Genomic DNA, 22947 nt, shown 5'->3' with positions numbered 1-22947 from the left:
TAAAAAAAATGGTATCATGGTCATGCAATGTTGAGAGTTGTAGTGCTATAATGTATAGGATATTATAGAATTGTATTATGATCGTGTTGGGTGGTCAGGTCATGTTGAGGGTGGTAGTGCTCTATGTATAGGGTCACGTCCGGTGGTTGGTCATGTTGAGGGTGGTAGTCTTCTATGTATATGGTCATGTCTAGTGGTCAGTTCATGTTGGGGGTGGTAGTCCTCTATGTATATGGTCATGTCTAGTGGTCAGGTCGTGCTGGAGGTGGTAGTCCTCTATGTATATGGTCATGTCTAGTGGTCAGTTCATGTTGGGGGTGGTAGTCCTCTATGTAAATGGTCATGTCTAGTGGTCAGGTCGTGCTGGAGGTGGTAGTCCTCTATGTATATGGTCATGTCTAGTGGTCAGTTCATGTTGGGGGTGGTAGTCCTCTATGTAAATGGTCATGTCTAGTGGTCAGTTCATGTTGGGGGTGGTAGTCCTCTATGTATATGGTCATGTCTAGTGGTCAGTTCATGTTGGGGGTGGTAGTCCTCTATGTAAATGGTCATGCCTAGTGGTCAGTTCATGTTGGGGGTGGTAGTCCTCTATGTATATGGTCATGTCTAGTGGTCAGGTCATGTTGGGGGTGGTAGTCCTCTATGTATATGGTCATGTCTAGTGGTCAGGTCATGTTGGGGGTGGTAGTCCTCTATGTATATGGTCTTGTCTAGTGGTCAGGTCGTGCTGGGGGTGGTAGTCCTCTATGTATATGGTTATGTCTAGTGGTCAGGTCATGTTGGGGGTGGTAGTCCTCTATGTATATGGTCTTGTCTAGTGGTCAGGTCATGTTGGGGGTGGTAGTCCTCTATGTATATGGTCATGTCTAGTGGTCAGGTCGTGCTGGGGGTGGCAGTCCTCTATGTATATGGTCATGTCTAGTGGTCAGTTCATGTTGGGGGTGGTAGTCCTCTATGTATATGGTCATGTCTAGTGGTCAGGTCATGCTGGGGGTGGTAGTCCTCTATGTATATGGTCATGTCTAGTGGTCAGTTCATGTTGGGGGTGGTAGTCCTCTATGTATATGGTCATGTCTAGTGGTCAGGTCATGCTGGGGGTGGTAGTCCTCTATGTATATGGTCATGTCTAGTGGTCAGGTCATGCTGGGGGTGGTAGTCCTCCATGTATATGGTCATGTCTAGTGGTCAGGTCATGCTGGGGGTGGTAGTCCTCTATGTATATGTCGGATGTGCTTTGTACAGAGAATAATAGAATTATTCTGTAATATTACTTTGGCTGTGAGATTGCAGATTTACTGTCTTGGCCTATGTTCCGCATATTACAGTACAGTTAACCACACACCTAGTATTGGAAGCTATCGCCAAGAAACCATAAATCCTGGATTACCGCCCTCACTACCACATACACACACTCAATGGCGCCAATCTGGAAGGGAATCTTTATTAGTCCTATAAATCAGAATATGGCAAAAGAAAAAAACAGGGTTAACCCTATGGGAAACCAGGAAACCAGAGATGTTACCGCCAGTAGGTGGCACTAGAGAGAAAGCTAATTTGCATACTTTTGTTTCCCAGGGAGCATTGCATGGCCTATAAGACTCTCCCCAAGGAGAAACATGGCCCCATTATTTATAACTATGAAAAACTTTATTTTTATTTATTTTTTTGTAGGTAAAGAGACGTCTCTAACGCCAAATAGTGAACCTCCAGGAATGGACGGCGGATACCTGAACAAAGAAGGATCGGGAAAGGGCTCGCAGGATCGGGGAAGCAGCGAGCTGCCTATGGATAAGGCGGAATCCGAAAGCAACAAAGGAAAGAAGAGGAGGAACAGGACCACGTTTACAAGTTACCAGCTGGAGGAGCTGGAGAAAGTCTTCCAGAAGACGCACTATCCAGATGTTTACGCCCGGGAACAGCTGGCCATGAGGACGGACTTGACCGAGGCCAGAGTGCAGGTACCGTACATGCGCGTCTGTGCCAGCTGCCTGCCCTGTCTGTGCCCCCATTGTGATGTGCAGTAAAGATGTCAGCTGATGTTCTAATATTCTCTTATATCAACCTGATATATAAATATATATATATATATATATATATATATATATATATATATATACATATAACTGTATAACAGTATGCAGTACGCTCCCTCTAGTGGCCGCAGTAGGCAGCTAAAAATTTTATCATTTAGCTCTACAGCAGAGTTTCCCAACCAGTGTGCCTCCAGCTGTTGCAAAATTACAACTCCCAGCATGCCCAGACAGCCTTTGGCTGTCTGGGCATGCTGGGAGTTTTAGTTTTGCAACAGCTGGAGGCACGCTGGTTGGGGAAAAATGGTCTACAGTGGTGTCCCACAACCTCTTGTAGTTTTGCAATAGCTGAAGGCACACTGGTTGGGGAAAAATGGTCTAGAGTGGTGTCCCTCAAGCTCTTGTAGTTTTGCAACAGCTGGAGGCACACTGGTTGGGGAAAAATGGTCTAGAGTGGTGTCCCTCAAGCTCTTGTAGTTTTGCAACAGCTGGAGGCACACTGGTTGGGGAAAAATGGTCTAAAGTGGTGTCCCTCAAGCTTTTGTAGTTTTGCAACAGCTGGAGGCACACAGGTTGGGGAAAAATGGTCTAGAGTGGTGTCCCTCAACCTCTTGTAGTTTTGCAACAGCTGGAGGCACACTGATTGGGAAAAATGGTCTAGAGTGGTGTCCCTCAAGCTCTTGTAGTTTTGCAACAGCTGGAGGCACACTGGTTGGGAAAAGTGGTCTAGAGTGGTGTCCCTCAAGCTCTTGTAGTTTTGCAACAGCTGGAGGCACACTGGTTGGGTTAAAAATGGTCTAGAGTGGTTTCCCTCAACCTCTTGTAGTTTTGCAACAGCTGGAGGCACACTGCTTGGGGAAAAATGGTCTAGAGTGGTGTCCCTCAAGCTCTTCAAGCTGTTGCAAAACTACAAAAGAGGTTCTGCAGCAGCACTTTATAACACTGTGCATATCTAAACGCTCTTTGACAACAAAAAGCGTAACTACGTTCTACCTTTGACTGACAGGAAGCCCGTCCTTTTTCTACAAAAGAGGTTCTGCAGCAGTTCTTGTAGAGATTCACAGAATGATGCATATTGTGGAAACGGAGCTGACGCGTTTCAAACCTATGAACTGTCCTGACGTGAAGCACTTTGTAGATGCGAGCTCTGTCCATGGAGCGATGTCTAGGCATGCTGTGACCTGTAGTCCCACAACAGCTACTCTAGAGCTTAGACAGGCTTTTTCTCATATAATTCATATCTGTACATCCCTAATCCTCAGCCTGTTGAAGTCTACCCCCCCCCCCCCCCCCAACAATCCATGGGGGGTGGTGTTGGGGAAAACGACAGGCTACAGGAAATTAAAGATGTAATGAAAACAAGCACGAGTTATCTGACCCTCTCATCCCAAGCTGTTTTCCCAGAACACAATGCTGACAGTGTGCTCTGGAATAGAGGGGCCGCCGGGGGGCCGGGGGGTGTCATCTGTGATATTACCAGCAGATAAATATCCCAATATAAATCCTAATAGCCCTGCCTTATGTTCACCCCACATCTGACCCCCATCCCCGGGCCTATTTATAAAGAGGACCCCCGGGGGTCGCTATTCCATAATGACGAGACCCCTGATGGATGTCCCAGTAGGACGCTTAATATTCACAACAGCCATAAAAGTCTCCTTTATGGGAAAAGAAAACATAAATTTGGCTTAAATGCTTATAAGTACTGGATGTGTTCATCCCGTCAGACGTCCCATCTTTTTAACACAGGTTGTTTCTTCCATGATGACTCTACGTCGCCACCCCCGTCTTTCAGGCAGCCCAGTGAAGTGCACTATGGCTGCCCTGCGATCCCTTGGATCGCAGTGCAGCCATAGTGCACTTCACTGGGCTGCCTGAAAGACAGGAGGCGGCGATGTAGAGTCAGTTTTCCTTCACTTGTATGTAATACCCTGATTAAAGGGGTATTCCTGTAAAAATAAAAATAAACATTTATTTATTTATTTATGTTCATATCAACTGGCTCCAGAAAGTTAAAATAGATTTGTAAATGACTTCTATGGAAAAAAAAAATCTTAATCCTTCCAGTACTTATAAGCTGCTGAAGTTGAGTTGTCCTTTTCTGTCTGACAACTGTGCTCTCTGTGCATGTCAGGAACTGTCCAGAGCAGGAGAGGTTTGCTATTGAGATTTGCGCCTACTCTGGAAAGTTCCTGAGACAGACAGAGGTGTCAGCAGAGAGCACTGTGGTCAGACAGAAAAGAACAACTCAACTTCAGCAGCTGGTATGTACTGGAAGGATTAAGATTATTATTATTTTTTTTAAATAGAAGTAATTTACAAATCCGTTTAGCTTTCTGGAGCCAGTTGATAAGAAAAAAGAAAATTAGTTTTTTTTGCTGGAATACCCCCTTAAGGGACTGGCCGAATACTACCCCTTCCGGCACATGCCCCACTAGCCTTTGGTTGTCTGGGCATGCTGGGAGTTGTAGTTTTGCAACAGCTTGAAGTACACTGGTTGGGAAACACTGGTCTAGAGTGGTGTCCCCCAACTTGCAGCTCTTCTGGCTGTTGTAAAACTACAACTCCCAGCATGCTCAGACGCCCCAGGTCTTTGTAATGAAAGGAGCATCAAGTTGTGCATGCATGTTGGGCAGTCAAAACTTTTGATATCACAATTTACCAATATAATGTTATCAGCCATACTGCACGGATCTCTCCATTATCCGCTCTGCGCTCTCCCTTGTAGCTGTGACATGATGTCACTTAGAGCTCCCGTCCCTGTTCACCCATCCCCTCCTGTCTTCTCAGGACAAGACCATTAATGTATAGAGGGGAGCTTATATTACTGCACATTAGATTTGAAAACAGCCAAAAGGCTTTTCCAGTTACAGTAGTTTTAGTGAGAAAGGCTTCCTGCAGCCTTGAAATCTAATAAGCAGTAATATAAGCAGTAATATAAGCTTCCCCCTTAACATCAATGGTCTGATCCTGAGCAGACAAGCCATCTATAGTAGGACCCTCCTGTAGGTAGTTTCCCCTGCATTTAGATGCCATCTATAGTAGGACCCCCCTGTAGGTAGTTTCCCCCTGTATATGAGCCCTCAGTATTAGGACCCCCCTGTAGGTAGTTTCCCCCTGTATATAGGAGCTATCAGTAGTAGAACCGCCTGTAGGTAGTTTCCCCCTGTATATGAGCCATCAGTATTAGGACCCCCCTGTAATGTAGTTTTCCCCCATGTAGCCCAGTATGAAGGACTTCCCTGTAGATGGTCCGCCACAATTTTTTTTTAATGGTTCAGCCTCAAAAATTTTCCCATTCACTGACAGCAGGCAGAGATCTTGAAAACGATGCAAAGTACATGGGTAAAGTTGCAGAATTTTTCGTTTCACCAGAATAGGCCTTATTCACTTTCACATTCTGTATGGGCCACATCGGACTCAGTGGGCCCCCCATCAAATATCCAGGGATAAAGCCATGCTGATGACTTAAAGGGACAGTACGCTAAAAAAAAAAAAAAAAAAAGACGTCTTCAGCGACTCCCGCCCCTCCTGGCCTAGAGAATTATTTCCATTAGTAACGGGGACTCTGGACCCTCATCTTCCTCACCCCAGGTGTGACGGCTGTCACCGATCTGACACCGCTGGCCCCCTGGTAATCACTATTCATCCACCATGTCAAATGGGAAGCAGAGGACCCCCCTGGTACCTGACCCCACTGGCTGCCCCTATACCTAACATATGATGGATGACTCCCCCCATCGTGTGCCCGGACAGTGTAGGAACGTGACTCTGCCCTGGAATCTGAGGGTCTGCCATAGATGATGAATAGACGGTGGGAATACCCTATAGGATTGGGGTCTGCAAACTTCGGCTGTCTGGGCATGCTGGGAGTTGTAGTTTTGCAACAGCTGGAAAGCAAAAGGTCAAAGGCTCCTGCACCAGGATAGGGGGGTCATTACTTTTGCATCTGGCCACCTATACATATCTGCGCTTGACCTAGTAGCGAATTGAAATCTATCAAACTACGCCATAGCTTTATCTGTTCCTGGGAAAGCTGGGTGACCATGATACCTGAAACCTTAAAGGGGTTATCCAGGAAAAAAAAAACTTTATATATATCAACTGGCTCCAGAAAGTTAAACAGATTTGTAAATCACTTCTATTAAAAAATCTTAATCCTTTCAGTACTTATGAGCTTCTGAAGTTAAGGTTGTTCTTTTCTGTCTAAGTGCTCTCTGATGACACGTGTCTCGGGTACAGCCCAGTTTAGAAGAGGTTTGCTATGGGGATTTGCTTCTAAACTGGGCGTTTCCCGAGACATGTGTCATCAGAGAGCACTTAGACATAAAAGAACAACCTTAACTTCAGAACCTCATAAGTACTGAAAGGATTAAGATTTTTTTAATGGAAGTAATTTACAAATCTGTTTAACTTTCTGGAGCCAGTTTATATATATATATATATATATATATATATATATATAAAAAGTTTTTTCCTGGGATACCCCTTTAACCCTCCCCTGGATGGCTAATCTGCCCAGATACGCCTTGATACAGCCGAGATCTAATATTGTATTTTGGGATTTGTTATTCCGGAATCTGGGAAAAGCTGGGTGGCAACCACAGCCGAAGCTGTATTGGTTGTCACTCAGCTTTCCCGAGGCTGAGGGGTTTAGCTCATCTGAGAATTGTCTGGGATGGATACAATTATAAATCAGCCCTGATGTAAAAAAAAAAATGCTAGCTCTGTGTGGTTTTCATTTGCTTCCAGCAAGCAGAGATCTTGAAAACATTGTCGAATTGAAACGTGCAGTAGCATATAATTGGAGAATGTTCGAGTATTCAGTGAAATGTATAAAAAAAATAAAATAAAATAAAGTGTTACACCTGGACTCCTGGATGGTAAATATGGGAAATATGGGAAAAGCTGGGTGGCACACGCAGCCGAAGCCATGATGGCAGCCGTATTGGTTACAGCTCAGCTTTCCCAGGGATGCTGATGGGTTCAGCTCAACAAAGGATTGTCTGGGCTGGATACAACTGTAACTCAACCCTGATGTGGGAAATGCTAGCTCTGTGTGGTTTCCCTTCACTTCCTGCAAGCAGAGATCTTGAAAACGTTGCGGAATTGAAACACAGCACAGAAGACACAATTGAAGAATGTTCTAATATTCACAGAAAAAGATGTGTTACACCTGGGCCCCTGTATGGATATTCTGCCCAGATACGCTGTGAGATTTGTTATTCTGAAATCTGGGAAAAGCTGGGTGGCAGCCTCAGCCAAAGCTGTAATGACCGTAGTATTGGTTGTCACTCAGTTTTCCAAGGAATAATGATGGATTTAGCTCAACTGAGGATTGTCTGGGCTGGAAACCATCGTAACTGAACCCTGATGTGGGAAATGCTTGCTCTGTGTTGTTTTCATTCATTTTCAGCAAGCAGAGATCTTGAAAAGGGATTTTGAAACTGAAACATGTTGTGGAAGACACAATTGAAAATGTTTGAAAAATATGTGTATCATCTGGACTCCTTTATGGTAAATCTACCCAGATACGCCTTGAGATCTAATATTGTTTATCAAGATTTGTCATTCCGGAATCTGAGAAAAGCTGGGTGGCAATCGCAGCTAAAGGCGTAGTGACTGTCATTCCACTTTCTCAGGAATGCTGATGGGTTTAGCAAAACAGAGGATTGTCTGGGCTGGAAACAGTTGTAACTCAACCCTGATGTGAAAAATGCTAGCTCTGTGTGGTTTTCATTCACTTTAAGCAAACAGAGATCTTGAAAACATTGCAGAAAGAAAGTTTGAATATTCAATAAAGAGTATTAAAAAGATGTGTTACACCTGGACTCCTGGACTCCTGGATGGTAAATCTGCTCAGATATATCTTAAGATCTAATATTATTTATTAAGATTTGTCATTCCAGGAATCTGTAAAAAGCTGGGTGGCAGGCACAGCCGAAGTAGCAATGGCGGCCGTATTGATTATAACTCAGCTTTCCAAGGAATACTGATGGATTTAGCTCAACAGAGGATTGTCTGAGCTGGATATACTTGTAACTCAACCTTTATGAGAGAAATTGAGAAATGCTAGTTCTGTGTGTTTTTCATTCACTTCCATCAAGCGGAGATCTTGAAAATGTTTCAGAATCAAAACGCGTCATAGAAGACACAATTGGAGAACATTTGAATATTCAATGAAATATATATATATATATATATATATATAAAAAAAAGGATCTTTGATTCCTGAATGGTAAATTTGTGTTTCCGGAATCTGAGAAAAGCTGGGTGGCATCCGCAGCTAAGCCATGATAGCGGCTGTATTGGTTATAACTCAGCTTTACCAGGAAATGGGCATGCTGGGAATTGTAGTTTTGCAACAGCTGGAGAGAAACAGGTCGAAGGCTCCTCCACCGGGACATGGGGGTCATTACTTTTGCATCTGGGCACCTATATCAATATCTTCGCTTGACCTAGTAGCAAATAGAAATCTATCCAACTACGCCATATCTTTATCTGTTCTTGGGAAAGCTGGGTGGCCATGATACCTGAAACTTTAACCTAACCCCTGGATGGCAAATCTGCCAAGATACGCCATGATACAGCAGAGATCTAATATTGTATATTGAGATTTGTTATTCCTGGAATCAGGAAAAGGTGGGTGACAACCACAGCCGAAGCTGTATTGGTCGCTACTCAGCTTTCCCAGGAATGCTGATGGGTTTATCTCTATTGTAGCTCAAAGGAGAATTTTCTGAGCAGGATACTATAGTAACTCAAGCCTGATGTGAGAAATGCTTCTTCTGTGTGGTTCACATTCACTTACAGCAAGCTGAGATCTTGAAAACGTTGCAGAATTGAAACGCGTTGTAGAATACAGTGGGAGAAGTATTCAGTAAAATGTATGGAAAAGATGTATTGTACCTGGACTGCTCAGATACACCATGAGATCTAATATTGTTTTTCAAGATTTTTCTGGAAAAGCTGGGTGGCCACTGCACTGCAGCTAAAGCCTTTTAAATTGTCACTCAGCTTTCTCAGGAATGTAAATATATGTATATATATATATATATATATATATATATATATATATATATATATTATATATATATATATATATTTTTTTTTATATACATATATATATATTTTATTTACATATATATATAAATATATATTTTATATATATAAATATATATATATATTTTATATATATATAAATATATATTTTATATATATATATACATAAAAATATATATTTTTTATATATATATATATTTTATATATATATATATATATATATATATATATATTTATTCTATATATATATATATATATATATATATATATTATATATATATTTTATATATATATATTCTATATTTATTTATTTTTTTTTTTTTTTTGGGGGGGGGGGGGGGGTTGGGATCCAAAGTTGTGACTGTGAATCCCCCCACAGTGTGTAGCAGAGCTGTGTTATCGCTCCGCCGTCTGGGAGAACACTGCTACATTGTAACATCCATCACCAGGAATATGCTGACTCGGTGATACATGGCAGGTATGAGCGCTCCCCCCCTTTTCAGAAGAGGTGGATGGGGCCTCACACACTGACATCAAAGAGTTGGCTCAAGAGAATCTGCTATGGGGGGGGGGGGGGGGGAAGAGGGGCTTTAATTCGGACGTTATGGCGAAACACTAGCTCCTCCCACCGCTTTTCGCGCAATTCCAGTGAAAAACATTTCAACGTTATGTGCACATTAGATAAAGACTCATGATCGAAACGCGTTGAATTCTCTTTGTCTAATACAGTGTTTCCCAATCAGGGTGCCCCCAGCTGTTGGAAAACTACAACTCCCAGCATGCCCAGACAGCCGGAGGCTGTCTGGGCATGCTGGGAGTTGTAGTTTTGCAACAGCTGGAGAGAAACGCTCCTCCACCAGGACATGGGGGTCATTACTTTTGCATCTGGGCACCTATACAATATCTGCGCTTGACCTAGTAGCGAATAGAAATCTATCCAACTACGCCATAGCTTTATCTGTTCTTGGGAAAGCTGGGTGACCACGATACCTGAAACTTTAACCCAACCCCTGGATGGCAAATCTGTCCAGATATGCCATGATACTGCAGAGATCTTATATTGTATATTGAGATTTTTTATTCCTGGAATCTGGGAAAAGCTGGGTGGCAACCACAGCCGAAGCTTTATTGGTTGCCACTCAGCTTTCCCAGGAAGGCTCAGGGGTTTAGCTCAACTGTGAATTGTTTGGGCTGGATACAATTGTAAATCAGCCCTGATGTCAAAACTGCTAGCTCTGTGTGGTTTTCATTCACTTTCAGCAAGCGGAGATCTTGAAAACATGGTGGAATTGAAACGCGTGGTAGAAGACACAATTGGAGAATGTTCGCGTCTTCAGTAAATTGTATAGAAAAAAAATTCTGTTTGGAAAACGCTGCTCTATTACACTTTGAGCATCCAGTCCTCAGCATTTTTAAGATCTCTGCTTGCTGTCAGTGAATTTAAATATTCTTTCTGCAATACTTTTTATACCGTATTGTTAGTTACAATTGTATCCACTCTTTGTATTATACAGTCCTAACATACAGGCTGATACATTGTAGCAAAGACAATTGTAAACTGAAGCCTGATGGGAGTCATGCCAGCTCTGTGTGGTTGGAATCTGGGAAAAGCTGGGTGGCATGGTGGAATGGTGGCTGTATTGGTTGTCACTCAGCTTTCCCAAGGAATGTTGATGGCTTTAACTCCACAGAGGATTGCCTGGGCTTGATGCAATTGAACCATGATGTGAGAAATGCTAGCTCTGTACGGTTTTCATTCATGTCCAGCAAGCGGAGATTGTGAACTATTTGTGAATTGAAACGTATCTTTAGAGAACAATGTGTTACACTTGGACTCCTGTATGGTAGATCTGCCCAGATATGCCTTGAGATCATATATTGTATATCAATATTTGTCATTCCGGAATCTGGGGAAAAGCTGGGTGGCACGTGCAGCCGAACCTGTAATGGTTGTCACTCAGCTTTCCCAGGAATGCTGATGGATTAAGCTTAATAGAGGATTGTCTGGGCTGGATACAATTGTAAACTCAACTCTGAAGTGAGAAATGCTAGCCCTGTGTGATTGGAATCTGGGAAAAGCTGGGTGGCACATGCAGCTGTAGACCTAATGGTGGCTGTAATGGTGTAATGGTTACTCAACTTTCCCAGGAATGCTGATGGCTTTAGCTTAACAGAGAATGGTCTGGGCTGGATGCAATTCTAACAGCCTTGATGTGAGAAATGCTAGCCCCGTGTGGTTGGAATCTGGGAAAAGCTGGGTGGCACACGCAACTGTAGCCGTAATGGAGGCTGTAATGGTGTAATGGTCACTTAACTTTCCCAGGAATCCTGATGGCTTTAGCTTAACAGAGAATGGTCTGGGCTGGATGCAACTCTAGCTCTGTGTGGTTTCTATTCACTTTCAGCAAGCGGAGATCGCGATAAATTTGTGGATTCGAAATGCGCTGTAGAACATTTGCGTTATCAATGAATTGTATAAAAAAAAAAAATGTATCACACTTGGGCTTCTGTATGGTAGATCTGCCCAGATACGCCTTGAGAGCTAATATAGCTTATCAAGATTTGTCATTTCGGAATCTAGGGAAAAGCTGGGTGGCACACACAGCTGCAGCCATAATGGCAGCGGTATTGGTTGTCACTCAGCTTTCCCAAGAAATGCTGATGGCTTTAGCTCAACAGAGGATTCTCTGCGCTGTATACAATTGTAAACTCAACCCTGATGTGAGAACTGCTAGCCCTGTGTGGTTAAAATCTAGGGAAAAGCTGGGTGGCACGAGCAGCCGCAGCCATAACGGCGTCTGTAATGGTTTTCACTCAGCTTTTCCAAGGAAAGCTGATGGCTTTAGCTCAACAGAGGATTGTCTGCGCTGTATACAATTGTAAACTTGACCCTGATGTGAGAACTTCTAGCCCTGTGTGGTTAGAATCTGGGAAAAGCTGGGTGGCACGCGCAGCCGCAGCCATAACGGCGGCTGTAATGGTTTTCACTCAGCTTTTCCAAGGTATGCTGATGGCTTTAGCTCAACAGAGGATTGTCTGCGCTGTATACAATTGTAAACTTGACCCTGATATGAGAACTGCTAGCCCTGTGTGGTTAGAATCTGGGAAAAGCTGGGTGGCACGCGCAGCCGCAGCCATAACGGCAGCTGTAATGGTTTTCACTCAGCTTTTCCAAGGTATGCTGATGACTTTAGCTCAACAGATAATTGTCATGGCCGGATACAATTATAAATTCACCCCTGACGGGAAAAATTACTAGCTCTGTGCGGGTTTCATTCACTTGCAGCAAGCAGAGACGGTGAAAAACTTGCGGGACGGAAATGCGTCGTAGAGGACAAAATTTGAGAAATTTGAAATATCCAATGAAATATGAAAAAAAAAGACGTGTTACACCCGTAAAAACCAAAAACAACAACAACAAAAAACAAAAACAAAAAAACAACAAAAAGCTAAAATGAAGCAATTTGCAGTATCATTACATAAAAACTGTGGGGGAAAAACTGCAGTGTGTGAACTATGCCTGAAGTTTTTCTGTTTTGATTCTCCTTATTTACAGTCTGGCCCTAGAAGCTGACAATCTAATCTTTTTATCTTCTATACTGGGGCCCATAGTTGTGTGAGGGAGACTGTCTAAACTGCAAGCAGATTTTGTCCTGATCAGATATGGAGGAGGGGGGTCGTAACCACTGAGCCGCCAAGTTTTATACCAGTGTTACCCAACCAGGGTGCCTCCAGCTGTTGCAAAACTACAACTCCCAGCATGCCCGGACAGCCTCTGGCTGTCCGGGCATGCTGGGAGTTGTAGTTTTGCAACAGCTGGAGGCACCCTGGTTGGGAAACACTACTTTATACAGAGGCCATGACACCCAAATATGATGTCACATGAGCAGATGTTTCACTCTTTTGATCCTTAAAGGGGTACTCCGGTGGGAAAATATATATATATATATATATATATATATATATATATATATATATATATATATATTTTTTTTTTTTTTTTTTTATTTCTTTTTTTTTATGTTTTTCTTTATTTTATTTATGTTTTTTTTTTTTTTTTTTTTTTAATCGACAGGTGCCAGAAAGTTATACAGATTTGTAAATTTCTTTTATTTAAAAAAAAAAATCTTAATCCGTCCAGTACTTATCAGCTGCTGTATTCTCCAAAGGAAGTTGTGTAGTTCTTTCCAGTCTGAGCACAGTTCTCTCTGCTGACACTAGAGATGAGCGAACTTACAGTAAATTCGATTCGTCGCGAACTTCTCGGCTCGGCAGTTGATGACTTTTCCTGCGTAAATTAGTTCAGCTTTCAGGTGCTCCGGTGGGCTGGAAAAGGTGGATACATTCCTAGGAAAGAGTCTAGGAAAGAGTCTCCAAGGACTGTATCCACCTTTTCCAGCCCACCGGAGCACCTGAAAGCTGAACTAATTTATGCAGGAAAAGGCATCAACTGCCGAGCCGAGAAGTTCGTGACGAATCGAATTTACTGTAAGTTCGCTCATCTCTAGCTGACACCTCTGTCCATGTCAGGAACTAGAGTTGAGCGAACTTGGCTCGTAGCAAACCTCATAGCTCGGCTGTTGATTACTTTAGTCTGCGTAAATTAGTTCAGCTTTCCAAGGACTCTGGTTGCCTGGAAAAGTCTGGGATGACAGTCTTAGGTCTCTGTATCCACCTTTTCCAGGCAACTTGGAAAGCTGAACTAATTTATGCAGACTAAAGTAATCAACAGCCGAGATGCGTGGTTCACTCGACTCTATCAGGCGCAAATCCCCATAGCAAACCTCTCCTGCTCTGGGCAGTTCCTGAGATGGACAGAGATGTCACTGTGCTCAGACTAGAAAGAACTACACAACTTCCTCTGGAGCATACAGCAGCTGATAAGTACTGGAAGGATTAAGATTTTTTTTAAATAGAAGTGATTTAACTTTCTGGCACCAGTTGATTTAAAAAAAATAAAAATAAAATAGTACCCCTTTATAGATTCTGGACCATCAAGCATTACATTTTCTTTATTTGGGGTCATGGCCAAACTAGAGGGTCCCAGGAAACGTGGTTCCCCTGCACCCCCTTAGTGTTAGGGGAGAGTCCATGGAATCCATACAGTATCTTCTCCATATACTTGATGCCATTCAGCATGGTGCCCAGAATACCTGCTGAGTGGCATCAGGACCCGGTGCGGTGCTGCCCAAGCTAAGGAGAACCTGACCTAGGAACAAGGTAAGGTGAGTAAATGTAGAGGTCTGGTCTGAGGTCTGAATTCAGATTGGAATCTGAATTAAACTTGGAATCTAATGTGGGTTCTGCGCACAGGGTCTGTTCTGCAGTCTGGATTTATTTGAAGGCGTGTTGTGGGGTTCGTTTCAAGCTATGATCTGGCATATGAATAAAATTTGGGGTCTGGTCTGGGGTTTGGATACATTTACTCTGAATTCCTTCTGGGGTCTGGTGTAGGGAATGAATGTATTTTGGGGTCTGATCTGGAATATGAAATAAACCTGGGCTCTAATGTGGGTCAGTTCTTGGGTCTAAATAAAATTTAGAGTCTGGTCTGAGGTCTGAATTCAGATTGGGATCGGAATTAAACTTGGAATCTAATGTGGGTTACATGAGGTCTGTTCTGGAGTCTGGTCTGATAGGTCATGAATGAAATTTGGATTTGGGGGTCTGGATTTATTTTAGGGTTTGCAGAGAATGTCCAGATTTTGGTGGGGTTTTGATCTGGAATTAAAATTGGTTTCTGGTCTGGGGTCGGAATTTATTTTGGGAACTGATGTGTGGTCTGATTTTGTGAGGGTCTAATCTGGGAAATTTGAGGTCTGATGTGTGGTCTGCACTAGGATCTGAATACATATGAATTAAATTTGGATAGGTATGGTCTGGATTCTAGATTATTGAAGGGTCTGTTCATGAATCTGAATAAAATTTGGTGTCTGGTTTAGAGGCTAAATAAAATATGGTGTCTGGTCTGGAGTCTGAATAAAATGTGGTGTCTGGTCTGGAGTCTAAATGAAATTTGGTGTCTGGTCTGGAGTCCGAATAAAATTTGGTGTCTGGTCTGGAGTCCGAATAAAATTTGGTGTCTGGTCTGGAGTCTGAATAAAATTTTCAATATAAGAAGAACATGGATCCGGCACTACCAGAATTAAAGGCTTCTGGCACTAATAGCATCCAAAGGGGCTGCGGGGCTAGCTAGAGGGTTGCCTGTAGTGGTGCGTCTCCATAAACAGGAAAAAGAAAGTTCATGCATGGACATAGAAGAAGGATCGCACTCACCAGGAATTCAACTCTTTATTCTGTCACCAGTACACCAGGCGAAAACATAAGTGGAGGCGGGGGGGGACAGGAGCTCCGGAACAAGTTGTTTCACGCCTGTTTGGCGCTTCCTCAAGCCGGTGAATGGAAGCGCCAAACAGGCGTGAAACAACTTGTTCCGGAGCTCCTGTCCCCCCCGCCTCCACTTATGTTTTCGCCTGGTGTACTGGTGACAGAATAAAGAGTTGAATTCCTGGTGAGTGCGATCCTTCTTCTATGTCCATGCATGAACTCTAAATAAAATTTGGTGTCTGGTCTGGAGTCTAAATAAAATTTGGTGTCTGGTCTGGAGTCTAAATAAAATTTGGTGTCTGGTCTGGAGTCTAAATAAAATTTGGTGTCTGGTCTGGAGTCTGAATAAAATTTGGTGTCTGGTCTGGAGTCTGAATAAAATTTGGTGTCTGGTCTGGAGTCTAAATAAAATTTGGTGTCTGGTCTGGAGTCTAAATAAAATTTGGTTTCTGGTCTGGAGTCTAAATAAAATTTGGTGTCTGGTCTGGAGTCTAAATAAAATTTGGTGTCTGGTCTGGAGTCTAAATAAAATTTGGTGTCTGGTCTGGAGTCTAAATAAAATTTGGTGTCTGGTCTGGAGTCTAAATAAAATTTGGTGTCTGGTCTGGAGTCTGAATAAAATTTGGTGTCTGGTCTGGAGTCTAAATAAAATTTGGTGTCTGGTCTGGAGTCTGAATAAAATTTGGTGTCTGGTCTGGAGTCTAAATAAAATTTGGTGTCTGGTCTGGAGTCTAAATAAAATTTGGTGTCTGGTCTGGAGTCTGAATAAAATTTGGTGTCTGGTCTGGAGTCTAAATAAAATTTGGTGTCTGGTCTGGAGTCTAAATAAAATTTGGTGTCTGGTCTGGAGTCTAAATAAAATTTGGCTCTGCAAGGGACCAAGTTGAACTTTTGCATCAGGCCCCGGGAGGCTTTAGCTATATCTTTGGTCACAGTCCTATAATAACAAATACATATTTGAGACCTTTACAGTCATCTTACTGCCCTTTTCTTATTTTCTAGGTATGGTTCCAGAACCGAAGGGCAAAGTGGAGGAAAAGGGAGAGGTTTGGGCAAATGCAGCAAGTGCGGACTCACTTCTCCTCGGCTTATGAGCTGCCACTACTGACAAGAGCAGAAAACTATGCCCAGGTAAGCACCTACCCACTGAGCCAACAACAAAGACTGTCACAAATATATATATATGCTCACCTACCCACTGAACCAACAACAGACTGTCACAAATATATATATTCACCTACCCACTGAGCCATCAACAAAGACTGTCACAAATCTACTCACCTTCCCACTGAACCAACAACAAAGACTGCCACAAATATATCTACTCACCTACCCACTGAACCAACAAAGACTGTCACAAATATATCTACTCCTCTACCCACTGAGCCAACACAGACTGTCACAAATGTATGTACCTACCCACTGAGCTAACAACACAGACTGTCACAAAATGTATTACCTAACCTTTGAGCCAACAACAAAGACTGTCACAAATATATCTACTTACCTACCCACTGAGCCAACAAAGACTGTCCCAAATGTATGTACCTACCCACTGAGCCAACAACAAACACTATAACAAATGTATCTACTCACCTACCCACTGAACCAACAACAAAGACTGTCACAAATATATCTACTTACCTGCCCACTGAGCCAACAACAAAGACTGTCACAAATGTATCTACTTACCTACCCACTGAACCAACAACAAAGACTGTCACAAAAGTATCTACTTATCTACCCACTTAGCCATCAACAAAGACTGTCACAAATATATCTACTTACCTACCCACTGAACCAACAACAAAGACTGTCACAAATGTATCTCCTCACCTACCCACTGAACCAACAACACAGACTGTCACAAATGTATGTACCTACCCACTGAACCAACAACAAAGACTGTCACAAATATATATATATGCTCACCTACCCACTGAACCAACAACAGACTGTCACAAATATATATATTCACCTACCCACTGAGCCATCAACAAAGACTGTCACAAATCTACTCACCTTCCCACTGAACCAACAACAAAGACTGCCACAAATATATCTACTCACCTACCCACTGAACCAACAAAGACTGTCACAAATATATCTACTCCTCTACCCACTGAGCCAACACAGACTGTCACAAATGTATGTACCTACCCACTGAGCTAACAACACAGACTGTCACAAAATGTATTACCTAACCTTTGAGCCAACAACAAAGACTGTCACAAATATATCTACTTACCTACCCACTGAGCCAACAAAGACTGTCCCAAATGTATGTACCTACCCACTGAGCCAACAACAAACACTATAACAAATGTATCTACTCACCTACCCACTGAACCAACAACAAAGACTGTCACAAATATATCTACTTACCTGCCCACTGAGCCAACAACAAAGACTGTCACAAATGTATCTACTTACCTACCCACTGAACCAACAACAAAGACTGTCACAAAAGTATCTACTTATCTACCCACTTAGCCATCAACAAAGACTGTCACAAATATATCTACTTACCTACCCACTGAACCAACAACAAAGACTGTCACAAATGTATCTCCTCACCTACCCACTGAACCAACAACACAGACTGTCACAAATGTATGTACCTACCCACTGAACCAACAACAAAGACTGTCACAAATGTATGTATGTACCTACCCACTGAGCCAACAACCAAGACTCTCACTCTCTGGTATATATTACCACTGATGTAGAAGGCAACCAATATCTGTTTATGTATTCAGATGTTGAAACCAACATTTCCCACAGATTTCAGGACACACTTACCTACTAAGCCAGATATATGGATAGCACAGATTCACCTGCCCACTAAGCCAGATATATAGATACTGGAGCAGACATTCACCTTCCCACTGAGCCAGAAATAGATAGAATACAATATTCTCTCTCTATATATATTTGGCTCAGTGGGCACGTGAATGTATGCTCTCTATATATCTGGCTCAGTGGGTTTGTGCATGTATTCTCTCTATATCTGGCTCAGTGGGTACATGAATGTATGCTGTATATATATATATATATGGCTCAGTGGGCACATGAATGTATGCTCTCTATATCTGGCTCAGTGGGCACGTGAATGTATGCTGTCTATATATCTGGCTCAGTGGGCACATGAATGTATTCTGTCTATATATCTGGCTCAGTGGGCACGTGAATGTATGCTGTCTATATATCTGTCTCAGTGGGCAAGTGAATGTATGCTGTCTATATATCTGTCTCAGTGGGCACGTGAATGTATGCTGTCTATATATCTGGCTCAGTGGGCACGTGAATGTATGCTCTCTATATCTGGCTCAGTAGGTACGTGAATGTATGCGCTCTATATATCTGTCTCAGTGGGCACGTGAATGTATGCTCTCTATATTTGGCTTAGTAGGTACGTGAATGTATGCTGTCTATATATCTGTCTCAGTGGGCACGTGAATGTATGCTCTCTATATATCTGTCTCAGTAGGCATGTGAATGTATGATGTCTATATATCTGGCTCAGTGGGTACATGAATGTATGCTCTCTATATATCTGTCTCAGTAGGTACATGAATGTATGCTCTCTATATCTGGCTCAGTAGGTACGTGAATGTATGCTGTCTATATATCTGTCTCAGTAGGTACGTGAATGTATGCTGTCTATATATCTGTCTCAGTAGGCATGTGAATGTATGCTGTCTATATATCTGGCTCAGTGGGTACATGAATGTATGTTCTCTATATCTGGCTCAGTGGGTACATGAATGTATGCTCTCTATATCTGGCTCAGTAGGTACATGAATGTATGCTGTCTATATATCTGGCTCAGTGGGTACATGAATGTATTCTCTCTATATCTGGCTCAGTAGGTACATGAATGTATGCTGTCTATATATCTGGCTCAGTGGGTACATGAATGTATGTTCTCTATATCTGGCTCAGTGGGTACATGAATGTATGCTCTCTATATCTGGCTCAGTAGGTACATGAATGTATGCTGTCTATATATCTGGCTCAGTGGGTACATGAATGTATTCTCTCTATATCTGGCTCAGTAGGTACATGAATGTATGCTGTCTATATATCTGTCTCAGTAGGTACATGAATGTATGCTGTCTATATATCTGTCTCAGTGGGTACATGAATGTATGCTCTCTATATATCTGTCTCAGTAGGTACATGAATGTATGCTGTCTATATATCTGTCTCAGTAGGTACGTGAATGTATGCTCTCTATATCTGGCTCAGTGGGTACATGAATGTATGCTCTCTATATCTGGCTCAGTAGGTACATGAATGTATGCTGTCTATATATCTGTCTCAGTAGGTACATGAATGTATGCTCTCTATATCTGGCTCAGTAGGTACATGAATGTATGCTGTCTATATATCTGTCTCAGTAGGTACATGAATGTATGCTCTCTATATCTGGCTCAGTGGGTACATGAATGTATGCTCTCTATATCTGGCTCAGTGGGTACATGAATGTATGCTCTCTATATCTGGCTCAGTGGGAAGGTGACATAATCTGAGTTTAACCCTTTGTATGGTTTCTTTGCATACACTGTATATTGGATTCAGTAAGTAGCAGCAGAGCTATGTTTGTCATCTGGCACACCTCTGTAATATCTCCATATGCCGGCTGTGAATTTACATAGGACTGCAGGACTGCACATTCCTGGTATTGTTGTGGACTGGCAGCCATCTGTAGTGATGTGCAGAGAGGGATGAGGCAGGATGACAGCCCTGACACTACTGACTTCCTGGTCATTGTACATTTCATCACTGAGGAGGAATGATCTGCAGCAGCAGAGGTCAGATGGTTGATGAGCAGGAGACCTGCGGGGAGACGTGGAATCTGGGCTCAGACACATCTGGAGGCTTTTCTTCTGCATTCCTTCCAAGATTACTCCCCTGCGCTGACTCCTTGGGGATGATATAGGGGGGGGGGGGGGGGGTGAAATATGAACCATGGTAGAAGTGGACATGGGGGCATCTACACTAAGACATAACGGTGCCTGTCAGTGCCAAAATAAGAAAAACCTCCATTATTATCAGGATGATCAGTCCTTGGGGGCAACAAGAATTACTGCAATGTATATCATAAAAAAGTGTAATAGTAATAATGTGGGATACAGTGATTGTGATATGTTACATGGCTGGTGATGATGTATGTCACATGATCAGTGTTGGTGATGATATATGTCACATGGTATCAGTGTTGGTGATGATATATGTCACATGGTATCAGTGTTGGTGATGATATATGTCACATGGTATCAGTGTTGGTGATGATATATGTCACATGGTATCAGTGTTGGTGATGATATATGTCACATGGTATCAGTGTTGGTGATGATATATGTCACATGGTATCAGTGTTGGTGATGATATATGTCACATGGTATCATTGTTGGTGATGACATGTCACATGGTTTCAGTGTTGGGGATGATATGTCACATGGTATTAGGGTTGGGGATGATATTGTCACGAATGGGCAGGGAAATAGTGCAGCCCTGAACTCACCCGCTGCTTCTGTACCTGCCTACTTACGTACCCGCCCTAGGCAGCGGGTCAGTAAGCACGGTGCCGGTACCTTCCTATGTAAGTGATGGCAGTCACAGTCAACACAATAAACTACAAAAAGCAGACACAGGTTGGGAATAGTCAGGAGGCACACAAACTAACAGAAATGATATTAAACAAACACACAATAGTCAGAGTCAACTAGCCAAGTCGGTAACCGGAAATGTAAAGGTACAAATCCATTAATTCAGGAGAAGAGTCAGGAAGTCAAGCCGAGATCACATAACCAATATCAGGAACCAAAGGATATACAGTGCTAGCTACTGGAGATGAACTCTTTCACAGGCAAAGACTGGATGTGAAAGGCTCCTATAAATACACCTGTGCATCTGCTGAAGGACTCTGATAGGCGGACATTAATCAGCAGCCAGAAGCACAGGGGGCGTAGCCTTAGCAACAAAAATAAACAAAAGAACCTTCAGGGCAGATTAACCTATGGGTTCTGACAGATATGTCACATGATATCAGTGTTGATGATATGTCACATGGTATCAGTGTTGGTGATGATATGTGATTGATCCCAAGGTGATTACATATTGTGGCATTAATAAGGATTGTGGTTCTATTATGTAGGCTCTGTATGGCACTATTATGTGTGATAGGCCTCTGGGGTAGGGGTAATGCAGTCAGGGTATTGCTTCAGTATATCAGGGGTTAGAGGGGTTGTGCGCTGCCCTGACTTTCGGAGCTCCACTCACAGCGTCAGGGCAGCTCACAACCCCTTTAAGGTTTACCCTATAGTTCGTGACGCCAGGCTGAGGGCTAGTATGCTGACATAATTCTCCGGCCTATCGCCTCCCTTCCCAATAACGACAGGTGAATATGAATAATGACTAAAGGTCCACAAGATAGTTGAACTTGAACTTGGATAAACTTTACTTAAAGGCGATACATCCAATGAACAGTAACAGTCTCATTAATACAGTCTCTATACACTTCAGTGATTGGCAGTTGTTGTGGACCTTGACTTGTTTTATAAGTCTCTAGATTTAGGGTTAATTGCGAAGATCCGTCTGGATTTAGGGGATTGATACGGTCCGGTGATCTTGCAGAGTGCTTAGGGATTGATACACTCACGGTTTGGTAAAGATCAGCAATGCTCAGGCCTAAACTCACTGATGACAGCAGCGCAGATCCTTCTCTCATCAAAGCCCGGGAACAAGAGAGCGAGCTATGGCCGCCGCTCCCTTATATGGGCAGGGGCGGGGCAGTTTTAATTGGTCCGAATATCTGTCACTCACTGCTACAAGGAATTGTCGGCGCAATACGCCACAGGGACCTCCAAAGGTCCTTAAGCAAAGACCCATAGAGTTTACCTGATCACGTGACCCGCAGGTCCCATTACGCTCCGTACAGGTAATTAACCACTTATATACATTTGTACTATTATATTTACATAAATCCTGAATAAACTGTAAGATAACTAATATCTAGATGAGAGATGGCAAGGGGTGGACTAAACAAGAAGGACCCCGATGTCCTAGGGACTCTGGCTATAGGGACCTATACATAGGTACCGTATAGGATGCGGTACCGGGACACCACATATGTATGCTCAGTATGGTACTATTATGTTAGCTCTGTATGGTACTATTATGTATGCTCAGTATAGTACTATTATGTTAGCTCTGTATGGTACTATTATGTTAGCTCTGTATGGTACTATTATGTTAGCTCTGTATGGTACTATTATGTTAGCTCTGTATGGTACTATTATGTATGCTCAGTATGGTACTATTATGTATGCTCAGTATGGACCTATTATGTAGGCTCTGTATGGCAGTATTATGTAGGCTATTATGTAGGCTCTGTATGGTACTATTATGTAGGCTCTGTATGGTACTATTATGTAGGCTCTGTATGGTACTATTATGTAGGCTCAGTATAGACCTATTATGTAGGCTCTGTATGGTACTATTATGTAGGCTCTGTATGGTA

At 42.6% G+C, this 22947-nt stretch overlaps 1 protein-coding gene and 1 long non-coding RNA gene across 4 annotated transcripts in view; one reads left to right on the top strand and one right to left on the bottom strand.

Moving 5' to 3' along the window:
* Positions 1 to 22947, top strand: part of ALX4 (ALX homeobox 4) — a 122534-nt gene that overhangs the window by 86974 nt on the left and 12613 nt on the right. For all 3 annotated transcript variants that reach the window (XM_056527762.1, XM_056527763.1, XM_056527764.1), the window contains 2 exons: positions 1672 to 1958; positions 16422 to 16550. In XM_056527762.1, coding sequence (XP_056383737.1) covers positions 1672 to 1958; positions 16422 to 16550 — 416 coding nt within the window. The remainder of the gene's footprint in view (positions 1 to 1671; positions 1959 to 16421; positions 16551 to 22947) is intronic.
* Positions 1 to 22947, bottom strand: part of LOC130277262 (uncharacterized) — an 87236-nt gene that overhangs the window by 62179 nt on the left and 2110 nt on the right. The window lies entirely within an intron of this gene.

This window comes from Hyla sarda, chromosome 6 (assembly GCF_029499605.1).
Source record: "Hyla sarda isolate aHylSar1 chromosome 6, aHylSar1.hap1, whole genome shotgun sequence".
NCBI lineage: Eukaryota > Metazoa > Chordata > Amphibia > Anura > Hylidae > Hyla > Hyla sarda.
Note: the sequence above shows the minus strand (reverse complement) of the source record. Positions and strands in the feature narration are given on the sequence as shown.